The sequence below is a fragment of the Dysidea avara genome, chromosome 1 (genome assembly GCF_963678975.1).
Source record: "Dysidea avara chromosome 1, odDysAvar1.4, whole genome shotgun sequence".
Classification (NCBI taxonomy): Eukaryota; Metazoa; Porifera; class Demospongiae; order Dictyoceratida; family Dysideidae; genus Dysidea; species Dysidea avara.
The window spans coordinates 63,918,117-63,931,529 of NC_089272.1; the positions used below are offsets into that span (position 1 = coordinate 63,918,117).

Here is a 13,413-nt window from a genome sequence, read left to right on the forward strand (position 1 = left end):
TAAAAGAGTAGAATAATTAGACTACACTGTAAGTCCTGGTACATGAAAATGCATGTCATGGAGAAGGAATTACACTCTCTAATAACATATAACAGGATATGTATATAGTACTGCAGAATAGGTAAAATTCAAAGCATATAGGCTGGTGGCTATACATGAAGTTAGCTAACTGACCATTTGTGAGCACTACATACTACACGCCATAAAAGGTTTTAGTATTATGTGAAGCAAGAAATTGTTTAAGAGTACACTATACTACAAAATACTAGTATATAAGTACACATTATTTGAAAAAAAAGTTAAGCATACAACACAAACAATTTTAGTAGAAAGATTTTGAACCAACTAGGTGTGGTTCCATTGTGGCATGGAACCCACACACGTACACACCTATGTTCACATGATGTTGCAATATATGCATTCATCCAATCCATATACACACTATATGATTGCTCTTTCTACACTGCCCACTGTGGGGTCAGTTTCCCATATACTTTCTCAAAGGAAACTTACATTATTGAAATTGACCAAATGACTTTGATCCATGTGCATCCTAAAACACCCTTACACTACTACTACTACTACGACTACGACTACGACGACTACGACTACGACTACTACTACTACTACTACTACTACTACTACTACGACTACGACTACAACTACTACTACTACTACTACTACTACTATGCAGTCAAGGATACTGTAGGGTTCACAGTACACATTGTGTCTGATGTAGAAGTAAACACAAAGTAGCAGTGCTGGAATGTATATCATCACACTCCAAATCCTAAACCTCCACGACATTCTTTCCTATAATTATTTGATGTCAACTAAGAACAACTGATCTCATAAACAGAGAAAATGGTCATATGTCACAGACATGTGATGTGGTAATTGGCAAACATGGTATTGATATAGTGTTCTTGTAAGGGCTCATGTATTTGTTAACTGTTTATCTACAGCTGCTGGAACAATCCAACTGGCTAATTGGCTATATTGCAACACATGTCTAAACTGGTCAACTTGATAGAAAGTAGTGAAACAAGAGATACATGATGGTACGTAGTTATGAAGAAAAATTTCTACTAGCAAAAAACAAGTAGTGAGTACTGTGGCAAATGTAGTGAACGTCACTGTGCAATTTAGTGACCATTAATAAGAACTTGCAGCGATGTTAACTATAGTGATGCACCGATACCACTTTTTCACTACCGATCCGATACCGATACATTTGAGGCTGGAAATGGCCGATACCAATACTTTGCCCACAGCCATTTCTCACAAGAAACAGCTAGTGATTTAGCTTACTAAACTCATCTCATCAACTGCAGTTTGCTGGTTTTGTGGCTATCGAAGATAATAGTTTATGGCTTCAATGAATCTTATTTTGTGGCTTACTTTAGTTCCACTGTACTATTAACGCTAGTGGCTGGCTTCTTTTAAGGAATTCATGGTTTATATCAGCTTTTGCTCAACTCCGTTCGATGTCCTATGTACGCCGCCATCTTGATAAGTAATTAAATGACATCATTTAAAGTATCGGTTGGTATCAGGCATTTATAGCTTTACCGATACAAGTCCGATACCGCCAAAATAGGGCCGATACCGATACTAGTATTGGTATCAGTGCATCACTACTTACAATATGGCATTGTAGCTATGTGGGAAAATCCTTAAATTGGCATGCTTTCACCATCTTTTCAATGTCAAAGTAGGGATTTTCCCACATTGCTATAATGCCAAGTACATAATTTCTTGTTTCACTAATATTTATCACTGGAACCCTGAATTAATAATTAGCACACTACAGTACTTTGAGCATTCACTTGGACTTCCTAAAACTGAAGAGAAATCAAAGGTTTTGTAAATTAGATCAAATAGTAGACAGACAGTTATTATGTAGCCATAATGCACTAACTGGTCATTGGAAAAGCATGATCTGGTTTCCTTGGGTTTACCACAAATGTATTCACAGCACAATGTGGTCAAACCGGATGTCCAATAGCAATGTACAGCAGAATTTTTATAGCTTCATAACTCTTTTGTCTTGGTAAACAACAAGGCGGTTTTGGTGCCCATTTGTGCAGATTTTCATGGGCTTCCTAATGGTGTAAATTTGAAATTCATAGCTTATTGCGTTGGTGAGTTATTGGCAAATAAAGAAGGCCTAAGTGAATGCGAATGTACTATAGTTTATAAAGTTTTTCTCTATAAAATACACGTGTGGTTGTGACTGCTGCATTAGAGTGTCTCAATCTCACTATGGTATTACGCAGTAGATTAAGGTAAGGGGGTGTGCGAGGGGTATGACACCACCCAAAAATTGCATGTAAGATTCCAAACCTCATCAATTTTTTGCAGATTCCAGATTTCAAATTTACATCGCTAGCTCCACATAATAAATTAACACTTTTTATGCATTTGGCTGGCTTCCAGGCTAATTGGATTGAGGTATAGGATAGGGAATATATGTGACTGGATCTGTGAAAACCGGTCTTATCGCTCAAGACAGTAAGTTTGATTTTTTCACAAAACACAAAGCTTAATGAATGCACTATCAAATTTCACTGTCACAATAATATAAGAGTAAAGTGGAAAGGTAATAGATTGATGCATCTCTTGTGTCAATTTCATATGCGTGCTTGCTATCCTTGGCAAGTTATGCTGACTTGAATTCTTTAAATTATTGGTAGAGGATATAAAGCTGGCAGAAGGAATGTTACTTGAAAAAAACTAGACAAAATGCATGTCACCAAAAGAGTACTGAACGAAAAAAATCCATGGGGATTTGAACCCAAGACATCTTGCTCTTTGGTCCATTGTTGTCACCACTGCAGTACCACAGACGACAGTGCTTCCAGCTACCCATTTCTACCTTATAAATGTGAAAATGAAGAAACCTCTATATTCTAGGGGCGCTGTTCCTAATCCTACAAGCGTATTTCTTAGCCATAGGGAGGATTCCTAATGTTTATACAATAAATTTGAAGTAAGTGCACATGTGTACTGGTGATCTAGCATAAAATGAATGAAAGCTGTACCGTTTGATTAGCCACTTCGTTCTTTAACTCAAAACTTCTAATGTGCGATTTGGATCGTTTTTCCAAAATCCAGTCACGTTTGCGGAAATGCACCTAGATTTGAAATACTCATGAAAGGGTATGAAGTGGGCAATAGGTGCAAATTTAACATGGCAGTGTTTACAATTCAAAAATCAACTTTGGAAGTTCTGTTTCAGGTGTGATGAGATGTGTCTGGAGTTAGGAGCACGCATGAAATTTACACATAGAGTAAGCTACCAATGTTCAACCATCATTGTGATTTTTGCTTTAAACCCACAAAGAAAATTCCTGTTCTTGCTGTGCCCTTGGTGAGGTCTAAGCCATAGACTCTTGCATGTAAAATTTCAGACCTGCAGCTTTCTTCATCTGGCTGCAGGAGCTACAAAAGTGACCTGTCCGAATGTTCTCAATTATCGGACAAAAATATGTATTATCAGTCGAGTGGCACTGCTCATAATACTTGACGCTGATCAAGTCTTTCTGTACTTGACATGAAAGAGCAACTCTAATACTCTCCAAATATATGCAGATATTTGGCTTAACTGCTACTGTCAGAGAAGCATAAATGCAATGTATAGCTATTTGGGCAAAAATCAAGGTCAGCCATTGTGCATGTATCTGGTTACTATTGAACAGTAACCGATGCTCTTAATGTTCATAAAAATAGGTTTGCATTTGATATAGGTGACTATTTGATGTGCATGAGCTTCAAATGTAAGATTGCATGACAGAGGTGACTTTGGAGCTTTGTAATTCACAGCCAATAAGGACATAAACTCTGGATATTAATATATATAGGAACTACATAATCTCTTTACAATGATTTTGTTTGTGTGTAGATGCAGATTCAAGCTGGACTATTTTAAAGTTAGAATCCATTGCCACTCGTTTCCTCAAGAAATGGCTTAAGCTGCCTTGTAGGGTTATACTGTACTATCCAGGAGTTTGTTGCCCGAGTGTCCAGGGAAGCAAAGCTTAGTCTGTTGTCTTGTGTTCTGACCCCCAGCTGTCTGTAACTACATCTTGGGAATGTTGCTTGCAAATTAATGATAATGAGTACTCCATCTTAACTAATGCCCGGGAAGCAGCTATCTGTCTTACTATCTGCTCAATCTCTGTACCTTAAAGCCAAAAATCAGCTAACACATTGCATTAAATTAAGTCTCAATGCAAAGATCACTTGAAGACACTCTCTGTCCAATCCAAGTTTGGTAACTCTGGAAAGTTCTTGCAAGACCTGGAATAGACTTCTGGCAAGAAACACCCTGGCCAGCTATCATTTCTCCTATGGGCTACCTCTGATACTCTACCCACTGCTGTCAGCCTTCAGAGGTGGTCAATACAATGTAATTCCAAGTGCTTATTATGCGATTCCATCCGACCCACTACAGCTTATGTCTTGAATGGCTGCCCTGTTTCATTGCCTCAGCAGCAACACACTTATTGTCATAATCAGGCTCTCTCTAGCTACTATGCTCATTAAGATATTTTACTGATCATCCATTTGCTCATTGCTGACTTATAACCACTGAGCCTGTGAAGCACCTCAAGCTACCATCCCAACATCTATTCTGATAACTTCATATCACCTTGATATTGTTGTGTACAACTCACAACTGAGACCATTGCGTTATACATACTTTTGTTCAATAATTGAGAACATTCGGACAGGTCACTTTTGCAGCTCCTGCAGCCAGAAGAAGAAAGTTGCAGGTCTGAAATTTTGCATGCAAGAGCCTATGGCCTAGACCTCTCCAAGGGCACAGTAAGAGCAGGAATTTTTTCGTGGGTTTTCGCGTCTGATCCAATGGTGGTCGAACATTGGTGCCTCACTCTAGTTGAATTTTGGAAAGCAGCTCCTCAACGGATGGAGATATTTTGATGAAACTTGCAGGACTGATGCACCATAGGATAGACTTTATTACCTTATTTTAAAATTCGCTTGCATGGCGGAGGTGCTGCACCAAAACAAAAACTTTCTGGAGTTAGGCACACTTACCTCAGGGGCGGATCCAGACTATTAAAAAGGGATTACATTTTTGGAATTGTAATTTTAGCCAAGTGTAAGTTGAAAACCAAAAAAAAAAAAAAAAAAAAAAGGTCATCACTTGCTGACAACAGCTGCCCCTCACCATAGATACTCTTACCAACTATATTTCCTTATTTATATCTAGATACATAACTTGCTACACTGCTCCTCAAAAGACTACTGTGACTGCTCTACTATAGAGTATCTCGAGTAAGAGAGGCTCTTTCAAAAGGGGGGGTTCCATGGAACCCTTGGAACCCTCCCTGGATCCGCCCCTGCTACTTGCTAATATGTTGTCATGCCTGCAGGGTAAACTGCTTATGGAAAGAAGCTGAAAATTGATACGTGGATAGGCTAACTATTGAACTTCGTGGTTGGAAAAAAATTGAGCTAAAGACCATGAAGATACAGCGAAAAAAACAAACACATGTGTAACAATTATGCAATCAAGATTTGCTAATAAAAACGATTGCTTGCCACGCCTACCAAACAAACTGCTCAGGGGAATGATTTGAAAATCAATTCATAGATGGATTAATCTCTTAGAAGACCCTTCAATGGTTTAGAAGAATCAGATTTAGACTTATACCTACAAAATCCAACTCCACATAGCAAGTGCAAGATCGAGATACTCTAATAGAGCAGTCAGCTAAGAAGTAAATTACTGTATTAAAACGTTCAAGTATGTCTTGTAGAAATTTAACTCTGTAATAAGCCACCATGTATAGAGTTCAACTACAATAAAGTCACCTTGTAGAGAGATCCAGCCACCATGTAAAGAGTTCAGATCAGTACACTAGAAGTCTCCCTGTAGAGAGCTCAGCTACAAACAAATCACCCTGTAGAAAGATCAGCTTCACCCTGTAGAGAGTTCAACTACATTCAAGTCACCCTGTAGAGAGTTAAGTTAGAAACAAGTCACTTTGTAGAGAATTCAGCTACAAACAAATCACCCTGTAGAGAAATCAGCTTCAGCCTGTAGTTCAACTACATTTCAAGTCACCCTGTAGAGAGATCAGTTAGAAACAAATTAATCTGTAGAGAGATCTACTAGAATGAGTCACCCTGTAGAGAGTTCAACTACAGTTTATGGAGAGATCAGCTACAACAAGTCACCTTGTAGAGAGTTCAACTACACTCCAAATCATCCTCAGCTAGAAACAAGTCATCCTCTAGGTACAGACATCATGCAACTAGAAACAAGTCACCCTGTAGAGAGATCAGCTAGAAATATCTACAGGATATTTATTTATTTATTAACAAGTCACCCTGTAGAGAGATCAGCTATTTATTTATTTATTCCTACACAGTAATAAATAAATAAATAAATAAGTTACCCTGTAGAGAGTTTAGCTAGAAACAAGTCACCCTGTAGCAAGATCAGCTGAAGTTTCACAGATTCTCAGCTAAGCCAACGAAGAAGTGCAGGCCACAAAAAATTATTCATGTGAGTAAATAGATTTTGCTCAGTTTTTGTCATGTCATTCCAAACTTCTATTGCTCTTGGTAAAATGCCTGCTTTATAATCACAAAGCAAGCCATTAAAACTTTTCAGCTGCATGTCAATCTGGTAAAAGTTGGTCACAATTTTAGAAGATACAACACTTCTACCTAGAGATAACCACATTTATTAATATTGTCTAAAATTCCTTTGAGCATTTCTAGAGTAATTTGAGCTGACCCAGAAAATACATGGCAGACTCCAAGAGTAAAGGAAACTTCTTCACTATACAATGGATAATGCTTCCCATACTTGATTGTTCCATCTGTGTCTGTAGTGCATGTGCAGCTTCAGTGGAGGAGCGTTCTTCACCAAGCTGAGCTTACACTATCACTAGTACCTCTAAAATCACGCATATTACACACAAATGCAATATAATATTAATACTGTGTATTTTCAATATGTCTGTTTTGTTGGAAGATTTGTATACGAATACAAGTGGCTGCATGATAGTTACTTTTTACAGACTTGTGTACTATGATTTTGAGGACACGTGGTGTCACAGGAGCAATATTTAGTACACCTACATTTACAGACAAAAGCTCATACACACACACACACCCTAACATCATCATTGTACTTGCCACCTTCAAGAGTACAAATTTCTGAGTATCCAAAGCCTCTCTCAGTTCAGCATTTTGCAAATGAGCAGCATACAGTTGTTGCTTCAGAGCTTCTATTTTATGTGTACATTCAGCCTTTTATTATCTTTTTCGCTACACTTTTTCATGCCACATGATAATGAATTGACTCTAACCAGTTTTCCCTTCAGTCCATGCATGCAATAGCTTTGACTTTCTTTTCAGTTGCTATTTGCATATGTTTTATGCTGTAGTTGCTGTATTTCTTGTTTTTGAGCTTCAAGTTCAAGCAACTCTTTATGATTACTTAAATAATTGAGTTTGTGATTGCCTGATTATGGAAGAACTCCTGAAAAAATCAGCTATATTCTCCATTTTAACACCGGAATGCTACTTTTGAACTTTCTGTAAATGGCTATTAGTCGATCTGTGCTATTAACAATTGCCTGTATAGTAAGAGGGTTCTGCTGTGGCCAGTTTTTGCCATACAGATCTAGTGCAACATTACTGGATATGCTTATCCTTAAATTTGCACACTTCAATTATCAATCCCTTTCTTACCACTTCTACTTCAGGTAAGCCATGCTGTGTCTCAAGTGTGAAGATGTCAGTGTCTCATATAACAAAGGTATCAAATCTGGTTTCCAGAGGAAATGGAAATCGAAAACGGTCAAATCGTTATATGCATGTATCTTCAAGTAAAAACCTAACCACCTCTTAAAGGCCACATTTTACAAAGATCACCTCTGTACAAAGACCACAATGAAATTAGGTTCTTAATAATCTAATTGATTAGACCACTTCATGTTCATCTTTAATAAAGACCACCTCTTTACATGGCAATTGATAAGTTCCAAAACATGCATTTCATGACTCATAGAAAGGGGTTATAGCTAATGTCTTATCTCATATATTTGGTCCATACTTCACTCAAGTAATCTGGCTCACTTAGTTTGTACCAGAATGTGTCATTATACAAAAAGTCAATGCAAGTGAAGTGTAGCCAGTACACCATAACCTACCACATCAAAGAAAAAGTTTATGAGGTCTCATAAATGAGATGACCTCAAGAGCCTACCTGTTTTGATAAAGTCATGAGATAGATATGTTTGGAACTTTGATGTGGTCTTTGTAAAGTGGATGGCCTTTAAAAAAGGTGACAATGAAGATCTTATCAATAGGGTCATTAAGTGTGTCTTTGAGATCTAATTACAATGTGCATGGTCTTTGTACGGAGGTGGTCTATAAGAGGTGGCCACTAAGGGAGGGTTTCACTCTAGGATACAATTATATTACTATTTCTGTCTTCCATTTCTGGTTTTTGTTTCCAATTACCCACTTTGTCCATTTACTTCAGACTTTTGTCTCACCACACCATTTGATCAAAATGTTTGCATGAGCCAGCTTGCAAGCAAGGCATGTCACGGATTGCACCTGCAAAAAGTACAAGTGTAAACCCTGATCAATTGTTTATCTAATGCCTCAATAAGTTATAAAACACAAGATAGCAACCATATCTGAAAGCACATGAACCACAGCAATAGCTATAACAAATTACAGTGGAACCTCGGTTATCTGAATCCCTGGGGACCAGGGGTGCTCCATAAGTCTGAAAAATCCACATCTCTGAAACTGTGTATAAGTAACCTTAAAATGGCATTAAGCATTTTTTAAATTTTCAGTATTATCAGCTACCCTAATAGAACAGTCACTACTCAACATAGTAATAAACCACACTTAGTCTTTTTCGCATATACATCTATTTCTTTGTGATAGTTGACCTAATAAACACTTGTATGTACATATAGTAGATTCAGCTCCATTGTCATATTATGACAGTGAATACTTTCTATTACACACATATACAGGAAACACCAGCAAAAAAAGCAACAAATAAACAGATTTATCAACCAAACTTACCTATAGACAAGTTGTTTTGCCATTGATGGGCTCATAATTATATGTATGAGTTTTGTGTACAATTAGACTAGTATTCATCAGTTTTACAGTAATACAACAGTACTCTACTATCATGAAAATAACTTCTAATACTCAAAAGCTAGCTGTTCACAGTCTGATTCTGAATCAATATCACTGTGCTCTCCTGATTCTGATAAACCACGCATGAGACGTCCATGTTCTGTAAGTAATTATAGATAGTAACATGCACAAAAGCAAAAAAATACAGAACATACGTCTTCTCCAGTCTCTACTGATAGTCCATGTCGGAGCACTAACAGGAGGTGTAGTTTCTGCTACAGCCCCATCTATCCTTAGTTTGCGTTGAGCAAAATGATGCTTGGATGATTGAACGGCTGCATCAGCCCTTGCATCAAGCATTTTCAAATACTCTTCAAGTTCTAATATGTGACATATGAAAGTTGGCCACCAAAAGTAAACTAACTTTTTGATCGCCATGATATATGGTGGACTATGCTAATATCATCTTCCTCATCACTGGATTCTAAACTCATATACTCAATTGATAGCTGGTTCCACCATTCTAATTCATCACTCTGAACATGTTTCTTACGCCGCTCAAACAACTAAATAGTGCAAAATACCAGGAAATGAGTATGTATTATATATAAACTTACACAATGACGCCTTGATCTTCTTTTCCTTTGCTTTTCTTGACTACTCACCCTTTCCTTTTGATCAGGCCTTGACTCTCTCAGTATTCGTTTTCGGGATTCAAAGTATCGCTTGATAGAAACTGCAAAAGTGCAAACGTCATTAGAACTAGAGTTTAAAAAATTAAGTTGTCACCGGTAATAGTGCTAGAAGAAAAGGTATTTTCTTTGTCAAGCATAAGCTTTTCCTTCAATGACTTCTTTACTTCAAGATTCCAAGCAGAATTACACCTAATAGACATCATTACATTTTAAATTATTTCTAAAAGAACCATCGCAAACTTCTCTTCAAAGTTGAACTGCTTCTCCGCAGGCAATTCCTGATAAAGAGCACCAATCTTCCCCTATCAATGTGATATACATATATAGGCAGGCAGGCAGACAGGCAGGCAGCAACTAACAATACTTACACTTAATTTTGAAGGTAACCTCTTTCTCTTTTCATTAGATGCACCGGTACTGCTGGATGACAATGATGAACCTACAACCTCAACAGTCTTTTGCTGTTCAATGTTTTGAACTCGGATCATTATTCCATTCATTTGTTGTTTCAGTTCGTTTTGTGCTCTCAATATCTTCCTCAAAGCATCTTCCACCGAGACGAAGCTTTCGTCACTTTCAGTTAATAGCAATTGTCGCACAGGTGGAGGCTGCTTGTCTCTAGTAGTTGGGGTGTCCGGTGGTGCAGTTGAGAGGGGCTCAGGAGTTCCAGATTCTGGTGTAGATGGTGACAATGAGGGAATTATACTACCAGGTGGCCAATAGTAAAAATTTTCCTGCTGCTCCATGTAGGATGTGTTTGATGGACGTCGTACACCATAACTTCTCTCCACCTGTGATGGTAATGAAATATTGTGGTAGCTAGCTCAGTAAGACTGTTATGGTCTCGGGGTAAGACTAGTAGCTTATATAGTATGTACACGTTGAGCTGAATCCTCTAAAAACATTTAATAACTTACGGGTGCAATTACACACGATCTTGAAATTTGGCTCATTTGTAGTACTGCTTGACCCGCTAAAAATATTTCAAAGTCTTATTGTTCAAATGTCTGACATAACATTTACGGCTAATCAATTCACTATACATTTTCTATGGGGAAGCCATAAAACTGTAGTCTCCATTACATCCCTTTCCCGAACTTGTAATGGAGCCAAACTGTCGTTGATACCTTTGCTGTCACTATTAATCATCTGGTTGGCTGAAAAATTCACTTTTAATTTTTAGCTGTTTTTCAGGATCCAGCTCTAACTTGTACACACTATACAGCAGACCTCTCAACTCTCACGATTTGGTCGTGAGACACACGATTTCAGCCTTCATATCATGACCGCTTGCTGATCTCACAATTTTCAATAAAATTTCCTAAGGCATGCTAAATCTCCTTGTAGCAGGTATCACATGATCAGTTAATTAGAATAGTGGGGCGCCTCTATTTTGAGCTGGAATTTTTGGTGGTTTTCCATATTTTTGACTGTGTCACGAGTCACTACACTGTCAAACTCAATGAACTGAGCATTATTTGAAGGTGAAATCTCAGGTGAAATCCTTTGAGAAAAGACTCAGCACACATGGAAGGTAAAGAATAAGGTAAAATTCTACCAGTTGTGTTATTATAAATGTTTATTGCTTAATCTTGGTTCAATGTTGTGAGGTGTACTTGTGCAAAAAATCTGTGCTGAACACTAAATCCACTGCTGGATACTGATTACTCAAGAAATGAGAGGTGATTTCAACGATGAATCACTGGTGAACCAGTACATCAACTGATCGAAAGACTGACATCACGTGATTCAATGATGGAGCAAAGATAGTAGGTTCTTGTCATATAGTAGGCTACACTGTATTATAAGCCGCGGTAAACAGCAGTATTGCAACCACATAGCTAGCTAGTTGTGCTTTTTAAAACAATTTTTTGTTAAAACAAATTTATGTGCATGAGCCCCACCACAAAGATGGTAGGCTTCACAGCTACATGGGGTATGGCTTTCTCACGACCAGGTGTGCTTCCAGGTTGAGAGGTCTGATATAGTCAGTACAACATTGTCATGGCATGTCAATATAAATCCGACCAATTATCTACTTTCAAAACTTAACTTACATTTCGTCTTCCTTCCATTCGGCTCGAGTGATCATACTCGTACTCCCTGTGTACTGGAGTCCTCTCAGGTGCCGCCATGCCTTGCCGGTTCTCACCGAGTAAGTAGTCTACGCGCCAAAATAATACTCGAATTGATGCCACGGTGGTCACGTGCCTCAGTGTTTTCATAACAAATAATTATATAGCTAACTGTGAATAAAATTAATATTTTGATCGGAGAGCCGCGTAACCCGCATGTGGCCTCGTTATGTGCAATAAGATACCAGAATGTCGATACCACCGATACAAAGCAATAAAGTATCGATATACTTGATACCAGGTTGATACCAACGTTGAAACTAGTCTGGCGGCGCCCGCCCCTTCGCATAGAGTAAGGGTCTGGTATGCTTAGTATAGTGGAGTTGTACCGGATTACCAAAAACTGGTGCAACCAATCAGAACGCTCCACGTTTAATCAGCGCATTTTTGTGTATGTTACGTCAAAAGAAGGAATCAAATGCCCTAACAGTACTGAAGAAACAAAAGGAGTTAGCTAATAAAGAACAAAGAGAAGAAAGTGTTATATCGGGAAGGGATTTTCGCCTTGTTTGATACGCGAAAAAACCATGTTACGCTCTGATTTCCTAGGTAGGGAGACATGTGTCTTTTATAAAAGTAGACCAATCCACTTTCGCCTATGTAAAGGAGAAGAAAGTTCAATATCTCTGCCACAGTTTTGGGTGAGGCACTTCCGTTAAGGCCATTTTCGTTACGTCATTACATTCAAATTAAATTCCTCCAGAACAACTCGGTGATACTAAGCATACCAGACCCTTACTCAATGCGAAGGGGCGGGCGCCGCCAGACTACGTTGAAACCGGGTCACTACTGCTAACCCGGATGACCCACTGACCCGGATTAATTAAAGCCGAGACGTGTTTCGGCTAGTCTCGAGCGAGCGAACGAGTCTACATTTTGAGCGTTCGATTCGTGTTGAGTAAATATTGCAACTTCAGCCTATCTGTAGGTTGAAGACCAAAAAAAAAAAAAAAAAAGGTCTCCACCTACTGACAATAGCTACCCTCGCGTATGTGTGGGCGTGGCTCACGAAAGAGCTACGCGATAGCGTTTAGAAGTTTTCACGTCGTCAAACGAACAATTTCGTTTCTCACGTGATCCAATTCGGGTCAGACCCGGATAAATTGTAAACCGGGTCAGACCCGGATGACCCGGAGAAAATGTGACCCGGATGACCCGACCCGGTTTCAACGCTGGTTGATACTGCACTGTCGTGAAGCTCACATGATCAATTAGTAAAACTTCATTGTAAATGGGAAGTGTAAACTATTTTACAACACCAGATGCAAGATTACAGAATTAAAATAACTATATACAAAAATTGTGTGGTGGCCAGCGGTCAAGGTGGTGGTGTTGAGGGTCAGATGGCAACATGATTGTGCCACTTTGAAATAACAACCAGTATTATTGTGTTGTATACTGAGCTAGATAGCTAGCTACCTTTATTT

General features: G+C 38.4%; 1 protein-coding gene across 1 annotated transcript; it reads right to left on the reverse strand.

Moving 5' to 3' along the window:
• Positions 1–9,122: 9,122 nt before the first annotated feature.
• Positions 9,123–12,070, reverse strand: LOC136251644 (uncharacterized protein C14orf93 homolog). Its single transcript, XM_066044101.1, has 8 exons — positions 11,909–12,070; positions 10,220–10,642; positions 10,092–10,153; positions 9,946–10,040; positions 9,774–9,892; positions 9,581–9,722; positions 9,372–9,536; positions 9,123–9,316 (listed from the first exon to the last, which is right to left on the reverse strand). The coding sequence occupies exons 1-8, from the start codon at positions 11,984–11,986 to the stop codon at positions 9,222–9,224; spliced, it is 1,179 nt and encodes a 392-aa protein (XP_065900173.1). The 5' UTR covers positions 11,987–12,070; the 3' UTR covers positions 9,123–9,221.
• Positions 12,071–13,413: the final 1,343 nt, after the last annotated feature.